Source organism: Hippocampus comes, unplaced genomic scaffold, assembly GCF_001891065.2.
Source record: "Hippocampus comes isolate QL1 unplaced genomic scaffold, H_comes_QL1_v1.1 scaffold345, whole genome shotgun sequence".
NCBI lineage: Eukaryota > Metazoa > Chordata > Actinopteri > Syngnathiformes > Syngnathidae > Hippocampus > Hippocampus comes.
In genome coordinates, this window is record NW_017805538.1 from 1,681,238 (window position 1) to 1,694,737 (window position 13,500).

At 41.5% G+C, this 13,500-nt stretch overlaps 1 protein-coding gene across 7 annotated transcripts in view; it reads left to right on the plus strand.

Moving 5' to 3' along the window:
- The window catches only part of atp11a (ATPase phospholipid transporting 11A), a 39,418-nt gene that overhangs the window by 10,256 nt on the left and 15,662 nt on the right, over positions 1-13,500 (plus strand). For all 7 annotated transcript variants that reach the window (XM_019878469.1, XM_019878470.1, XM_019878465.1 and 4 more), the window contains 2 exons: positions 9,753-9,875; positions 12,919-13,008. In XM_019878469.1, coding sequence (XP_019734028.1) covers positions 9,753-9,875; positions 12,919-13,008 — 213 coding nt within the window. The remainder of the gene's footprint in view (positions 1-9,752; positions 9,876-12,918; positions 13,009-13,500) is intronic.

The following is a 13,500-nucleotide window of genomic DNA, read 5'->3' on the forward strand; positions in this document are numbered from 1 at the left end:
ATAGAATGGTGATGAGCCAGAGATGGAGGGAGGTCATCAGTGAGCCACCTTTTTTTTAAGATCAGGTAGCAATACCCTAAGTGGCGACTCTCTGAACGTGGATTCTTTATTTGCTTTCTGCCCATGTGTTGATGAGCAGAGGAAGCAAAAATTTGGATTGACTTTTTCCACGTTTCGTAGTCACTTCATTGACAAAAATGCAGTTTTGACCATAACTTTTTGTTTGGCTTGTACTTGCATTGTGCGCCGGTGATTACTGGCGATACAATGTGATAGAGACCATTACACGCACAAGTCTCCCCACGGGACAAACATTAGGGATGAGTGTGAAGCGCTTCCACTAATGTGCAGGGCACTGTAAAGTGGGGAAACACACACACATTGGTGGGAGATGAAACGAGAAAACCATTTTGGTTCTTTTTCATGGGCTCCTGTGAGAGATGTAGAAGGTATTGAGTTACAGTAGGAAGTGAAAGTTGTGACTGAAAGTGACGTATAACTAAGTGTATAAAACGCTAATGGCACCACTACCCTTGACTATAACAAAAGACACCATCCTAATTAAATGCTGACAATCAAACCAATCCATGCTTTGGGTTTGTTCCAGTTGTATCAGGATTGTTCCATAATGTTATAAAACGTGTAATAGATAACTTTCCGGGACCAAAATGATGTTGCTCTTTTTCAGCTGTGTTTCTGAAACCTTCCTAGCCAAACATGTATTCCCACGTGACAAACTCAGAAAGTTAAGTTGTGGGGGTGAATCATGTGACTCTCAGCAGTTCTTCCTGCTCGCTGAGCACAATGAGCCAAAGTATGAGCCCCGTTTGGTTGATTCCAATAACCGCCCTTATTCTCAGGAAATTTCAGCGGATGATATTGTCCACTTTGGAGACAAAAATCTGTCAAGGCCGTCTGCAGCAGTTACCCAATAGAGCAATAGAGACGCCACTTTCTCACATGTTCTTGGGGGGGACTACAGTAGAATTGTGGGTTATATGGGTCCTCAAATCTGTGTGTGTGTGTGTGTGTGTGTGTGTGTGTGTGTGTGTGTGTGTGTGTGTGCGTGCGTGCGTGCGTGCGTGCGTGCGTGCGTGCGTGCGTGCGCGCGTGCGATAATACACTCACGGAAAAAATTAAAAATTGTTGGTAGCCCTCTGTTCAAGAAAGAAAAAACTAAAATGGTCCTTGGAATAACTTTAACCGGACAAAGTAATCATGAAGAAAAACTGATGAATATTAGGTGTTGCATTATTTTTGTGGTCCTCAAGTGTGTATTGAATCTGTGCAGGGTCAATGAAACGTCATCAAGACACTCTGGAGCGAATTGTGCTGCCCCGTCAGAAAGCTTTTTTTTTTTTTTTTTTTTTTTTTTTTTTAAATCGCTATCGCCAACACTTTTTCTTTTTTGGACCTTCTGAAGACTAAAGAAATGCCAAAATAGTAGTTCCTCTTGTTTTCTGATTTCAAAATGGATGAAAAACTAAACTTAAAAAAAAAAATCATTTTGGCCATTTGTTGAAATGACATCGTTTGCACGATGCACATTTTCTTGAAAAGAGGAAATTTGAAATGTGTGTTTGGGAATTCAGAGGTGGTCTGCCTGTGTGTGGGACACAGTGTTATTGACAGTGTTTGTGCTGATAATGCTTCTGAAGCAAAATGCACTTTTAAGGTGGAGTTAATGTGCACAGCGGAGGAGCATTAGTTATTTATATCAACTCTAAAGTCACAAGTATGCCGACTAAGGGTATTCACAAAAAGTGTTTCGTCCCACAGCAGAAGTACTGTATTGTCCCGACCAAAAGGCGCACCATATTAAAAGGCGTAGTGTCAGTTACGGGTGCTGTTTCTGTATTTAACACATACACTAGACCAGTGGTTCTTAACCTGGGTTCGATCGAACATTAGGGGTTCGGTGAATCGGTCTCAGGGGTTCGACGGAGCCTCTGTCATGGAGGTTAAAACACACCCGACTGAACTTGTCAATTAGTTGTGACACGCCCACTTGGCCATCACTGGCTGCAGATGATCACATTACATTGCTTGTCCAATCAGTGGTGAGGGAAATTTAGTTCGCTCAGTCGTCACCGTGTGACTGTCATGATAGTACGTCATACAATTTAAAAAACCTGTACTCTGGCCATGTAATTTTATTTACTTTTTTCTGTGTTCAATAAATGTGTTTTTTTTTTAATGTCTTGAATTTGTAAAAAAATAATATTTTTATTTTTCACTAAAGAAGTGTTCGGTGAATGTGCATATGAACTGGTTGGGTTCGGTACCTCTAACAAGGTTAAGAACCACTGCACTAGATGCATTGTATTATTGGACGCAGGCATGGTAAAACGTATGCTGGCTTAGAAAATACGATAGCATGCATGCACGCTAGCGTATGTTTTTAAAACAGCGGGAGCATGGCAGCAACATCGCACTTTCATTGTGGAAACATTTATCAAAACAAACAAATCTGTAACTGCAACACAACGAGCATTCCGTTTGCACTTCAATCTTGGCGGACATGATCCCGTACCAGCTCGAAACACGACCTTGTTATGGGTGACCAACTTCAGAGCTACTCGATCTGCATTGAAACGAAAATCAACCGGCCGACTTTGCACCGCCAGAACTCCACTTAATTTTTAAAACATGACAAAACAGAATGGCATTAAATGTACTTTTCAAAAACAAAAACACTTTTTTGTTTCTTTACTTTATTTGCCTTTTATTTAACCTACAAATGTGTCAGATCATTTTGCCTCACCCTGTATATAAAAATGCACAAATTTTTTGATCGATCCTCATCCTCAAATCCATCCGAGTCCCAACCTGTATCCGAAATGAACAGCTGGGCAAGTTCACAATCAAACACACCAGGTTCCCTCATTGTCAGAGTCAGTCTTTTGCTGATGACGGCTTTTGTGTAAGCTCGAACAACAGTGCAAGCAGATACATTAGCTCAAGCATCCACAATCTACTAACAAATGGTGGCGTCACTCGCCCGGCGCTGCCTCCCAGTCTCAGTAAAACTGTATTCACCATCGCTCCCAGACGGCTCACAACTTAATTTTGGCCGTTTCTATCCATTACCATGGCAACTAAGCACAACAGTAAAAGCCGACCCCACGCGTGGCCCATTGTGCATATCGTTACCATGCTGGTCCCCTTCTTCTCTACAGTGTGGTTCATTGGGATGTTGAAAGTGAGCGGCACGTCATCCATGTTGGTGATGTGGTTGGGCTGGATCTGTTTGTTGGCCATCTTTTTGTTGTATTTCAAAATGCAAAGTATGCCTGTCCCTCATCATACTTAGACCGGGTGTCGGCAACACGCGGCTCTTGAGCGCCCCCCCAGTGGGTCCCTTGAGCTTTTTCCAAAATGTTTGAAAATGGAAAAAGATGGGAGGGAAATATATTTTTTTGTTTTAATATGGTTTCTGTCAGAGGACAAACATTATTGAATGTTTTCCGATGCTGTAAAAATGTGTCGAATAAATATTAAATGTCAACATTTCGTCAAAGAATATTTGCGTCATAGCCTGCGACACACGTTTCTATTAGCAGGGTGTGATGTCAGTCAGGGGGCTGTTGTAAAAGAAAAACCAAAAAACAGCTGTCTTTCATGTACAATTCACCGAGGGTACTTGTTCAGAATGGGAATCTGGGCGGCCAAGAGAAGCATTTTTAAACGGTACACGTGAGCTACGATAGTTAGCATGCTGCGAAAGTGCTTCCCGTGCCTTGTTCATCTCAGCGGCTGTTATGGCTGTTGCTCATTACGGCATGCGTGCCTAAGTGTGTGCCTATGCGCGCGTGTGCGGTAACTGGTCGATCGCGGGAGGTTGGTTGTTAGAAAAGTACATCTTCCGTCAAAAAAGTTTGGGCACCCCTCCTCTACAGGATGAACTGCAGGGGGGGGGGGGACTTTTAATCATGAATGCTCGTTGTGTATTTGTAGCCAACTTAGTCATGTTGATAGCAGGCTAATATAGCTCATATAGATACATACAGCATTTGTTGCATTCATTATAAGGCTTTTAATTTTTTGCGCCTCCAGACATATTTGTTTTTTGTTCATTTAATTCGTCTGACATAGCGAACAATTGGTCTGGCCTGCCTATTTGCGGCATTTTCACTCGTTTTTTGCAGGTCTCTGTCAACACAGTATTTTTTTTTTTTCATCTGCACATGAAATTCTTTTAAATTACAAAAACACACACACACACACACACACACACACACACACACACACATTATCAGAAGCACAGACATTTACAGTCCGTCCATACATATCAGCCATCAAGCCATTCTCCATACCGCTTATTAGGGCTGGGCGATGTATCGTTATTGTTTTGAACATTCAAGATAGTAATATCGAAAATGATAACAAACATATGGACTTTCCACACTAGCGCTGTATTGCAGTTCAGGCTACCCAACTACATACCTCCTTTCAAGTTTGGCAGGATAAAGCTCTCAGCATTTATCCAATGACCATCCAGTTTCGCACAGTGGAAAAACCCTCTCTACAAAGCAGTAGATGCTCAGTGTCTGACTGTGTAAAAGTGTCGTGGCGCTGCGGCGATGCCTGAGTTGAAAGCTGTGCCAGTTACCTGTGATAAGAAGCTGATTCTGAACCAAAAGGTTCAGGTGTTTGAGCGCATATTTAGTCTATTAAGTGTACTCGCAGCACTTTTTTGTGGGGCTTTTTTAGGTATCTGAGCATCTCTGAGCGTCTTAGAGCAATCGCTTACCACTCCCACTTTTGTGCAATATTGGTACTGTTGACCGCCTCCTTTGGCTGCACTACAAGGCTACAAATATCAGAACCTTGAAACTGCACTTTGAAAAAAAATGTTCCTTGCTTTTATTGAATTACTGAAAATGTCAAACTATTTTTATGACTCATATTTGGATTATCTTCATTTGTGCAAAAATATGTAAGCTACTGTAAGCTAAGCCTCTCTTTATGTAGCAACACTACTAGATGCATTCATCATTTAATACGGGTCTGCTAAATGTCACTTCAAAATAAAGTGAGAAGAGGTAAATGTGCATTGTATGTTGTATAGTTGTTAATATTTTGTTTATATCACTCAAAATGTGGCACAGTCTATTGTTATCAGGATATAAAATAGCCCATATTGTGGTCGAAGATTTATTTCCATATTGCCGAGCACCCAAAAATAAAAAAGTGTATATTAGTATGTTAGGACAATGCCATATGTCAGAACAAGGTCAAGTATGTGATGGTGACATTAGCTCATACCATCGACTAGCTGAGAGAATTTCAACTAATGATAAATAAATGATGAGGGGACAATCTTATTGTCGACATCCACATTTGGGTTTTGGAAAACTCCTATTACCTGTATAGTTTTTCAAGTGTGCAAGAGTTAATGAGTGTGGGGTAGTGCATTAATTTAGGCTAAAATATTCATCTACACTTTGCCGGATCTCAAAGAGACGAATAGATCGATGCTAATGTCAGAAATTAGTTTGTTTACCAAGACACCTTTATTTGAGAGTGATATGATGTTAAGTGTCTGTGCATGTGCACATGCTCTGTTGTCCAATACGCACAACAAAGGAGCAGACTTCGTGTGTGTGTGTGTGTGTGTGTGTGTGTGTGTGTGTGTGTGTGTGTGTGTGTGTGGCCGTATCACACAAAACAGACCACCATCATTTACCTAAGATGACTTTGTCTCTGTCACAGTCTGTTGGCAAGAGAGATAAAGAGATAAAAGATGGAGGTTATCGGTGACGACAATGACTCAACTTCAAAAGCTGTGTCGAAACAATGGTCATCTGTTTATGTGACTCAAGTGTCCTGTGGGTTATCTTTACACGCCAGGTGTCACACAGCCCTAATGTGTGCGTCACTTAGCGCAGAGGTAGGGAAACTCCAGTTACTGGAGAGCCATATCCTGCCCGCGTTCGATCCCTCCCTACTCCAAGGCACTTGATTCAAACGATCAGCTCATGGGCAAGCTCTGGAGAAGCCTGAAACGATCATGATCAATTGAATCAGGTGTGTTGGAGTAAGGAGGGATATAAAATAGGCAGGATATGGCTCTCGAGGAACCGGAGTCCCCTACCCCTGACTTAGCGTATATTGTTGATAAACTTCTTGGACCAACATATTGGGGCACCTGGCGATTACATGTACAGCAAGTGAAAATATGTGACCAGTTGGCCCCCACCTTTACACCTAGAACCTCTTCCACTCTTCTGCTTCGACTTTTTGGGAAGATGTTACATCAGATTTTTAGTCACCCTGACGAGCACTTGAGAGCTCAGCGGTGACTGATGTTGGCCCGCAGAAAGGCTCTTTTCTTGCTCAACATCTCTGTTCAAGTTCATCACAAAGTTGTTTTATGAGGTTTGATTGAGTTGTTATTCATGCCTTTGTCACATCCCGGCTCGATTACTGCAATGCCCTTTACTTTGGAGTCAGCCAGTCCTCCATTAAGCGTCTCCAGCTGGTCCAGAATGCCGCTGCTCGCCTCTTGACTGGTACTCGTAAGAGGGAGCACATAACTCCTTCTCTGGCATCCCTTCACTGGCTCCCCATACATTTTAGAGTTATTTTCAAGATCCTCTTATTTGTTTTCAAATCTCTAAATGACCTCGCGCCACCTTACCTCTCTGAGCTCATCCGCCCCTACACACCTGCCCGGCGCCTCAGGTCTGCGGACCAGACATTATTAGAAGCACCAAGAACTAAACGGAGGCTCAGAGGGGATCAAGCCTTTTCTGTTGCTGGTCCCTCTCTCTGGAATGACCTCCCACTGAACATTCGGCAAGCTTCCTCGCTGCCCATCTTCAAAACCCGCCTCAAATCTCACTTGTATTCTCTGGCATTCGACTCAGCATGACGTAGATTTGTTCTTGGTTTTGCTGTTCGGTGCTTTCTCCCGTCTTTATTACCGATTTACTTTACTGTTGTATATGTTAAATTGCTCCATGTACAGCACTTTGTATACAGCGATGGCAGTTTGAAAGTGCTCTATAAATACAGTTGAGTTGAGTTGAGGTTGAGGCCAAGGCTCAAGCACAACAAACTCGTCCAAGCATGCCCATGATGGCTTCCGCAGTCACAGAAGAGCAAAAAGGGGCCTTCCCAAAAAGTTCCCTCAAACTATGTTGAAAGCATAGCATTGTCTCAAAAATATTTTTGTTTTGTTTTGTTTTGTTTTGTTTTGGAGAATGAAGATATAGGCTTCAGTGGATATTACGTTGGTGGTAGCGTTGGAGCTGTTAGAATCAAGTTAGAGTTTTTCGGAAGTGTGTACTCATTGTAATGGGTGGATCCATGTCCTGCTTGTAGTGCTACCCATTCAAGATGTGAGGAAACTGAATTGTGAAGACAATAGGAGAGGTGGAGCTTGTTTCCTCATCTAAATATAGCTAACTAGTGAGGCAACGCTAGATAGTGTGTATGTTTGTTTGTTACCCCATGTGTGGCACTGATTGAGGCAGACAGATATAAAGTCTGCAAGCTCCCATCATCCATCTTCCCTCCATCCTGACCACAAACGCTTCCCCTCAAACTATAAATAAACTTCTGAAAGCCACCATGTCCTGGAACATGAAACGCCACTCGAAGAGATTACCAGGGTTCAAAATAGCCTAATGTCTCCAGTTACACACAAAGCCTCAAGATCACAGCTCACATTGGCAGTTTTCAGAGTATAAGAAGAGGTTTATTTTGTAAGGATGCCATCTGATTAGATTAAACTCAGACAGGCTTTTCTGCAAAAAGCTTGACTGCCGGTAGAAGTTGAACTCAATCGATAGCGGGGCGACTATGACCTTAGAAGCCTTCCAGAGAGAGGCCGATGATGGAAAGCACACGCATCCCTAAGACGGCAGTGGAAATGGACAATCAATCACTCGTCATTAAAATCACAGCAAGGTACATCAGTCCAAGTGTCACTGTCACCCACAAACGCAGTGTTTAATAATAAAACAGTCCGTGAGACATTTTACTTGCTAATTGTGACAAAATTAACAAATTATGTCGTGACTACTTTCCAGGGCTATAGAATAGCTTATGCATAGTCCACGAGGAATAATGATGGTGCGGCAGCGGGCGACCTGCCTAGTTTTTGACACTACAGGCAGACATTAAGAGTTTGGTTATGTTATTTTTGACGTAACTTTCTTAACAACATATGCGCAAATAAGTACAAAATGAAGTGAAGCGCTTCGGCTGAGTTGAGCAAAGTGGAGACCTTTGACCTTAAACAAACTACAATCATTTTATTTTGATGAAAGAAAGCCATCCATCCATCCATCCATTTCCTAAAACACTTTTCCTTATCAGGGTCGTGGGTGCACCTAGCAGCATATCCCAGTATGCTGCTAGGTGCACCCAGGGTACACTCTGGACTGGTCAGCAGTCAGTCACAGGACAGGTTCAGAAAAAAATGTATTCACTTTCACAACTGTGGAAAATTATGAGTCTTCAATTAACCTACCATGCATGTTTTTGGAATGTGGGAGGAAGCCACAGTACGGTCAGAAAACGCATGGAAGCACAGAGAGAATATGCATAGTCCACGAGGAAGGCCAGAACTGAGATTCAACCCCCAAATCTTTGAACCAGGAGGGAGACATGCTAACTACTTACCCGAAAAGACGGCAAATGAAAAGCCATGCATGCATAAGTTCGCGTTGAACAAACCTCTTTTACATTCAAATGAACAGCACAAAACCAAGCAAGGAACAGATGCTAACAGCGGAGAAGGAAATATGGATGACAACTTTGCTTTGCAATGACTTCCTCTCCATGTCTATGCGTAACTCTCTCACAGGTTGCTCTTCATCTAAAGCCGGTGTCTCACTGAGCAGCGAATACTCTCGACCATTCAGAATTTAGGGTTTTCGTCAGGGTTTGGAAAAGAAGTCTGATGTTTGCATTCACAGACAGTTTTTACTTGTCCCAAACTGTTTTTCTTGGCGACAAGAAACCTTTTGCAAACTTTTACTAGCCATGACAAAAACCTCAATTTTGCTACACTGGCAAGCATTCACAAGTATTTGTTATGTTCAAGATTGATTGATTTGAAGTGAGACAAAGAGCGATTAGTCAGCTTTATTTCGACTGGTGTGCAACAGGAACAATCCCCGCCACCGTATTAATTGTATTTGCATTTTTGCCATATTCACACTGCACATTTTGAGTTGAGCAAAATTCATCCGGTCATAAAAAGCTGCTGTCTATACACCTTTCCATTTTCATGTAACATCTGATTCTATAGTTCAGGTTGAAGAGCAGCGTTAGTATACGGCACCCAGCACACCTGTAGTTCTTAGTGCATACAACAATGTCATTGTGGTCTTAATGAGACAAAAGCTGTGTAAGCATTGTGCTAGTTATTTATGGGACCGGAGAACGATTCCATTCAAGAAAAGACAAAGATGAGCACAAAATGGGAGAAATAGCAGTTTCGTTTGCAATTTTTACACTTTGGCGTTTGTGGGTGACTGCGGGAATGAGAGTTCGCATCGTCGACATACCAGAATTGATCACACGCGACTCTGTATATCTGGAAACAAAAGCTGCTATTCACTGAGGACAAATAGCTCCTTCATCTTGATTATTTGACAGAAAAGTGTGAGGCGTCACATGACATACTGCTGTTGAAATGAGGCTTTAATATGTGGGCCACTCAATATAAGTTTAACAATAAAGCTTCTTTGAATGCGCTGTACAATCTGTATATTTTATGATGAATTCCCCTGCAGTGTGCGGGTGAGGAAAACTGGGTGGACAGTAGGACAATCTACATTGGACACAAGGAGCCTCCTCCAGGGACGGAAGCTTTCATACAACAAAGATTCCCAGACAACAGGATAGTCTCCTCTAAGGTCAGTGAAAGCACATGAGGGCCAGTCACACAGGACCCGATTTAAGATGCCAAATGGAAGACGCTAAATCGCGTGCTCAATGAGACAGACGTCATGCGCTGTTGGTGTGTGCATTGTGCGTGATCGCCGAAGATTGCGTTTAAGGCTGGCACATACAAATGTGTTTGGAATTAATTATCCTTTGTTTTATTCCATCGACCACTCAAGGAATCACCCCCAACCCTGACCGCACGCACACACAAAAAATCACGGGTATACCGGTTTTTAGGTACAATATTTGTACAATATGTCAACACACGAACCGATTGCATTCACAGATATTCCCACACAAAGCTTCTCGAGATTAAACGTCACTTCAGAGGAAACAAGCACGGCGGACAAAGAGGCGGCAGTGGCGATAGTTTTTTAGCCCCCAAAAAAGCAACATAAAAAGAAAAGGAGGGGTTGAGAGAGCGCGAGCACAGATTTTTTTCTGTAGAGCCATGTTTGTTTTGGTTTTGTATTTCTCACCTTGCTTCCTCGCCGCCTCGTCAACTCGCTTTCCGAATGGCTGCTTGTTTGTCCTCGAGGCACACCTCGCACGGCGTAAAGTCAGGCCTAAACAATCCAACATGCTGTATCCCCAATTTGAGATGAGAGCGACCCAAATGTCCTTCCAGATCAGCTTGAACACACCACATGCAGCAGCAATATCTGTTAAAATGATCTTTTTGAGCTATTACAGTAAGTGGAGAGCAGTGGCAGGCCGTGCATTTCAACCTTAGGCCTTCAGTGACGTCACATACATGAACACAATACTGTATAGGCTCATCAAGCAGCACTTAATTTCAGGAGCATTTAAAACCATCAAGTATGCATTCACAATTAAGAGCAGGAAACTAAATTTACAGATAGTCAAAAATAAAAAGATGATTTAAAAATACGAAATAAAATGGCACCCAAATTACGCTGTGTGATCTTAAACAAGTCTGTCCAATAAATTGCGCAATGTCGCAGATTCATATAAGACACCGACCAAACAATAACAAAACAAACTATTCTTTGAAAATAAACAAATCATTTGCATTTTGAAAATCGGCGATACAACAGCAGATAACTGAAAATGTTGAGCAGCTGAGATTGAACGAACTTTCGTGCACAAAGGTGACTACAATGTGCCATTATAAATTGCAGGTGAGCAGATTTATTTGATACATTTTTGTATCTTTGTCATTTTATTTCGTTACCATGAATTTAATACGAACGAAATAAAATGACAAGAAGAAATGTAAAATAAAATTCATTGACTCACCAATGTAGTTCTCCACAGCGTCTGCTTATTTGAAAATAAAGTCGTTCCTCCTTTGTTTTCTCAGGAACACTTTAGTGGCTCTGTTGTACAGTTTTCAAGTCCAATAGCAAGTCCTTTTCTATCGACATGGAAGCTAATGCTGTAAGCCGTTTTTTTCTGGTCGTGTTTCTGGTATAATTTTAATTTCCCTACTTTTTATTTATTTATTTATTTTTTACTTTTTTGTTGTGGAGCTCCGTCTCCCGGCGTGCCTGTTTACCAAGCTGCAGAGCTACGCGAGTGTCCCCAAACGTTTTTAAACGCACCAGTCAGTTGCAAGCAATAGGCATTCCCAGGAGTACAATTTGCAGCGTTTCTTAGAGGCTGTGAGCCACGGGTACCGTTCATAATTGCTTGTCTAAAAATGACGGACAAACCCTTTTCCTTGCTGGGACAGGCTAACTGGCGCAGGAGTTGGCCGACCTCTTTGCACAATATCGAGCTTTTCGTTGAAGGTCCATCTTGCAAATTGTGTGGAAAGTAGTTCTGCAACCAGATCAACATCTTCTCCTTCGGCCATATTGAGTTAAAATGCAAGTGATAGCTCTAGCAGACGCTAATCCAATCTTTTTTTTTTTTTTTAAATCTTTATTGAACAAGTCAGGATAGAATTCTCAGGAAACAGAAACGGCGCTAATCCAATCACCGAACGCGCACGGCCAGTCTCGATGTAAGGCCTTCTAGCTAGCCCTAGTACGCAGACGAGAACAAGTCAGGATACAGGATACAGATCACGAGTCTGAGACTCGTGATCTGATTGGCTATTGAAACCTGACTGTGCCCGTTCATTTACAGCGCACAGGGGCCTGCTCTGTTTAATCTGAAGGCCCCGAGCAAGTTTAATTTACCTGGCAACACAAGCTAGCTGAAATATGATTAGTTAAAAACTCTACCATAATAAATAAGTTATTTATCGAGTGGCTTTCAATGTTATTTAAAATAACATTGAAAGCCACTCGACTAAGTGGAAATAATATGACGTAAACAATACAGAGAATAATTTTGTTAACATATTTATGAAAATAAAAAAACAAACTTATGTTATTCTCAGAAAAGTTTAGGCCAGCAGAGAAGGCCTTGCTGGCCGTGAGGGTCCGCCACTGGTGGAGAGTCTTTCTGGGGCTAATTTTCCGTCGTCGTGAACCGAGCTGAATGAGTAAAAAGGAATGAATGAATGAAATAAAATTTATCCTACCTTACCCATCATAGTGCAGTGGTAACCTGTTGCACCTATATGTGTGTCACGTGTGTTCCCGTGACTTCAGCTTAGTTTTGCAGTCATGACATAAAACTTTAATTTTGACTGTTTACAGAATGAAAACATTAGGCATAATCCTTGGATAGCTGTTTCTGTTGCCAGAAGAGAGCTTCAAGCTTCCTGCTGCACGCGGCAACCCAGAACATTGGTTGCGAGCATGGCAATAAATAAATAAATAAATCCAAAAATAGACAAACTAAATAATAATTACCGGTAGTATTAATGAATGAATGGTTACAAGGCATACATTTTTGGATCAACCGATTTTTGTGGTCAACACAATAGAGATTACAATCTTAATAAAATCCCAAATAGCATGTTCACTCAATCTAATGGATTGCCCATGCTGTTGGCAACAGGTGTAAAACTCGTGGAGACTTCTCGGCATTTAAGTGGTTTTGCATTTTACTTTATTGTCCCAAATGCCTGAACTGACTACTGTTTTGTGTTCCCAGTACACATTTTGGAACTTCATCCCCAAGAATATGTTTGAGCAGTTCAGGAGAGTTGCCAACTTCTACTTTCTCATCATCTTTCTGGTTCAGGTAACATTACATTTATTTGGTTGTATTTTCATTAAAAGGTCTTTCACCATGGTACAGTTTGGAACAATAACAGTAACCCTCATCAGGTTGTATAGACGTGATGGTCATAGCTGCATCCTCTGTGTAAATCGAATGACATCATATTAGTGTGGCACCAGGCGTCTGTAAGAGTATTACAAAGTAAGCCTATGAAAAAAATAGGAAAAGTAATACTGATAATCATGATTATCTTAATTGATATTGAAATTATTGGTTAATGAAAATGATATTTTATTGATTTCAAAAAACTGTAAAACTGTATTCATTCAACTAGCAAAACTGTCATCCTCGACTCATGCACATTCATCCCTGCACTTTGAACACAAGAACAAGATAATCTTCTAAATATCCTTTGGAATTTAGGTCTCTTACATGTTCATTCTGCTGCATCCACACCTTTGCTGCAATGCAGCTTTGCACACATTGTTATCGTGCAAAAGCATCTCCCTTATC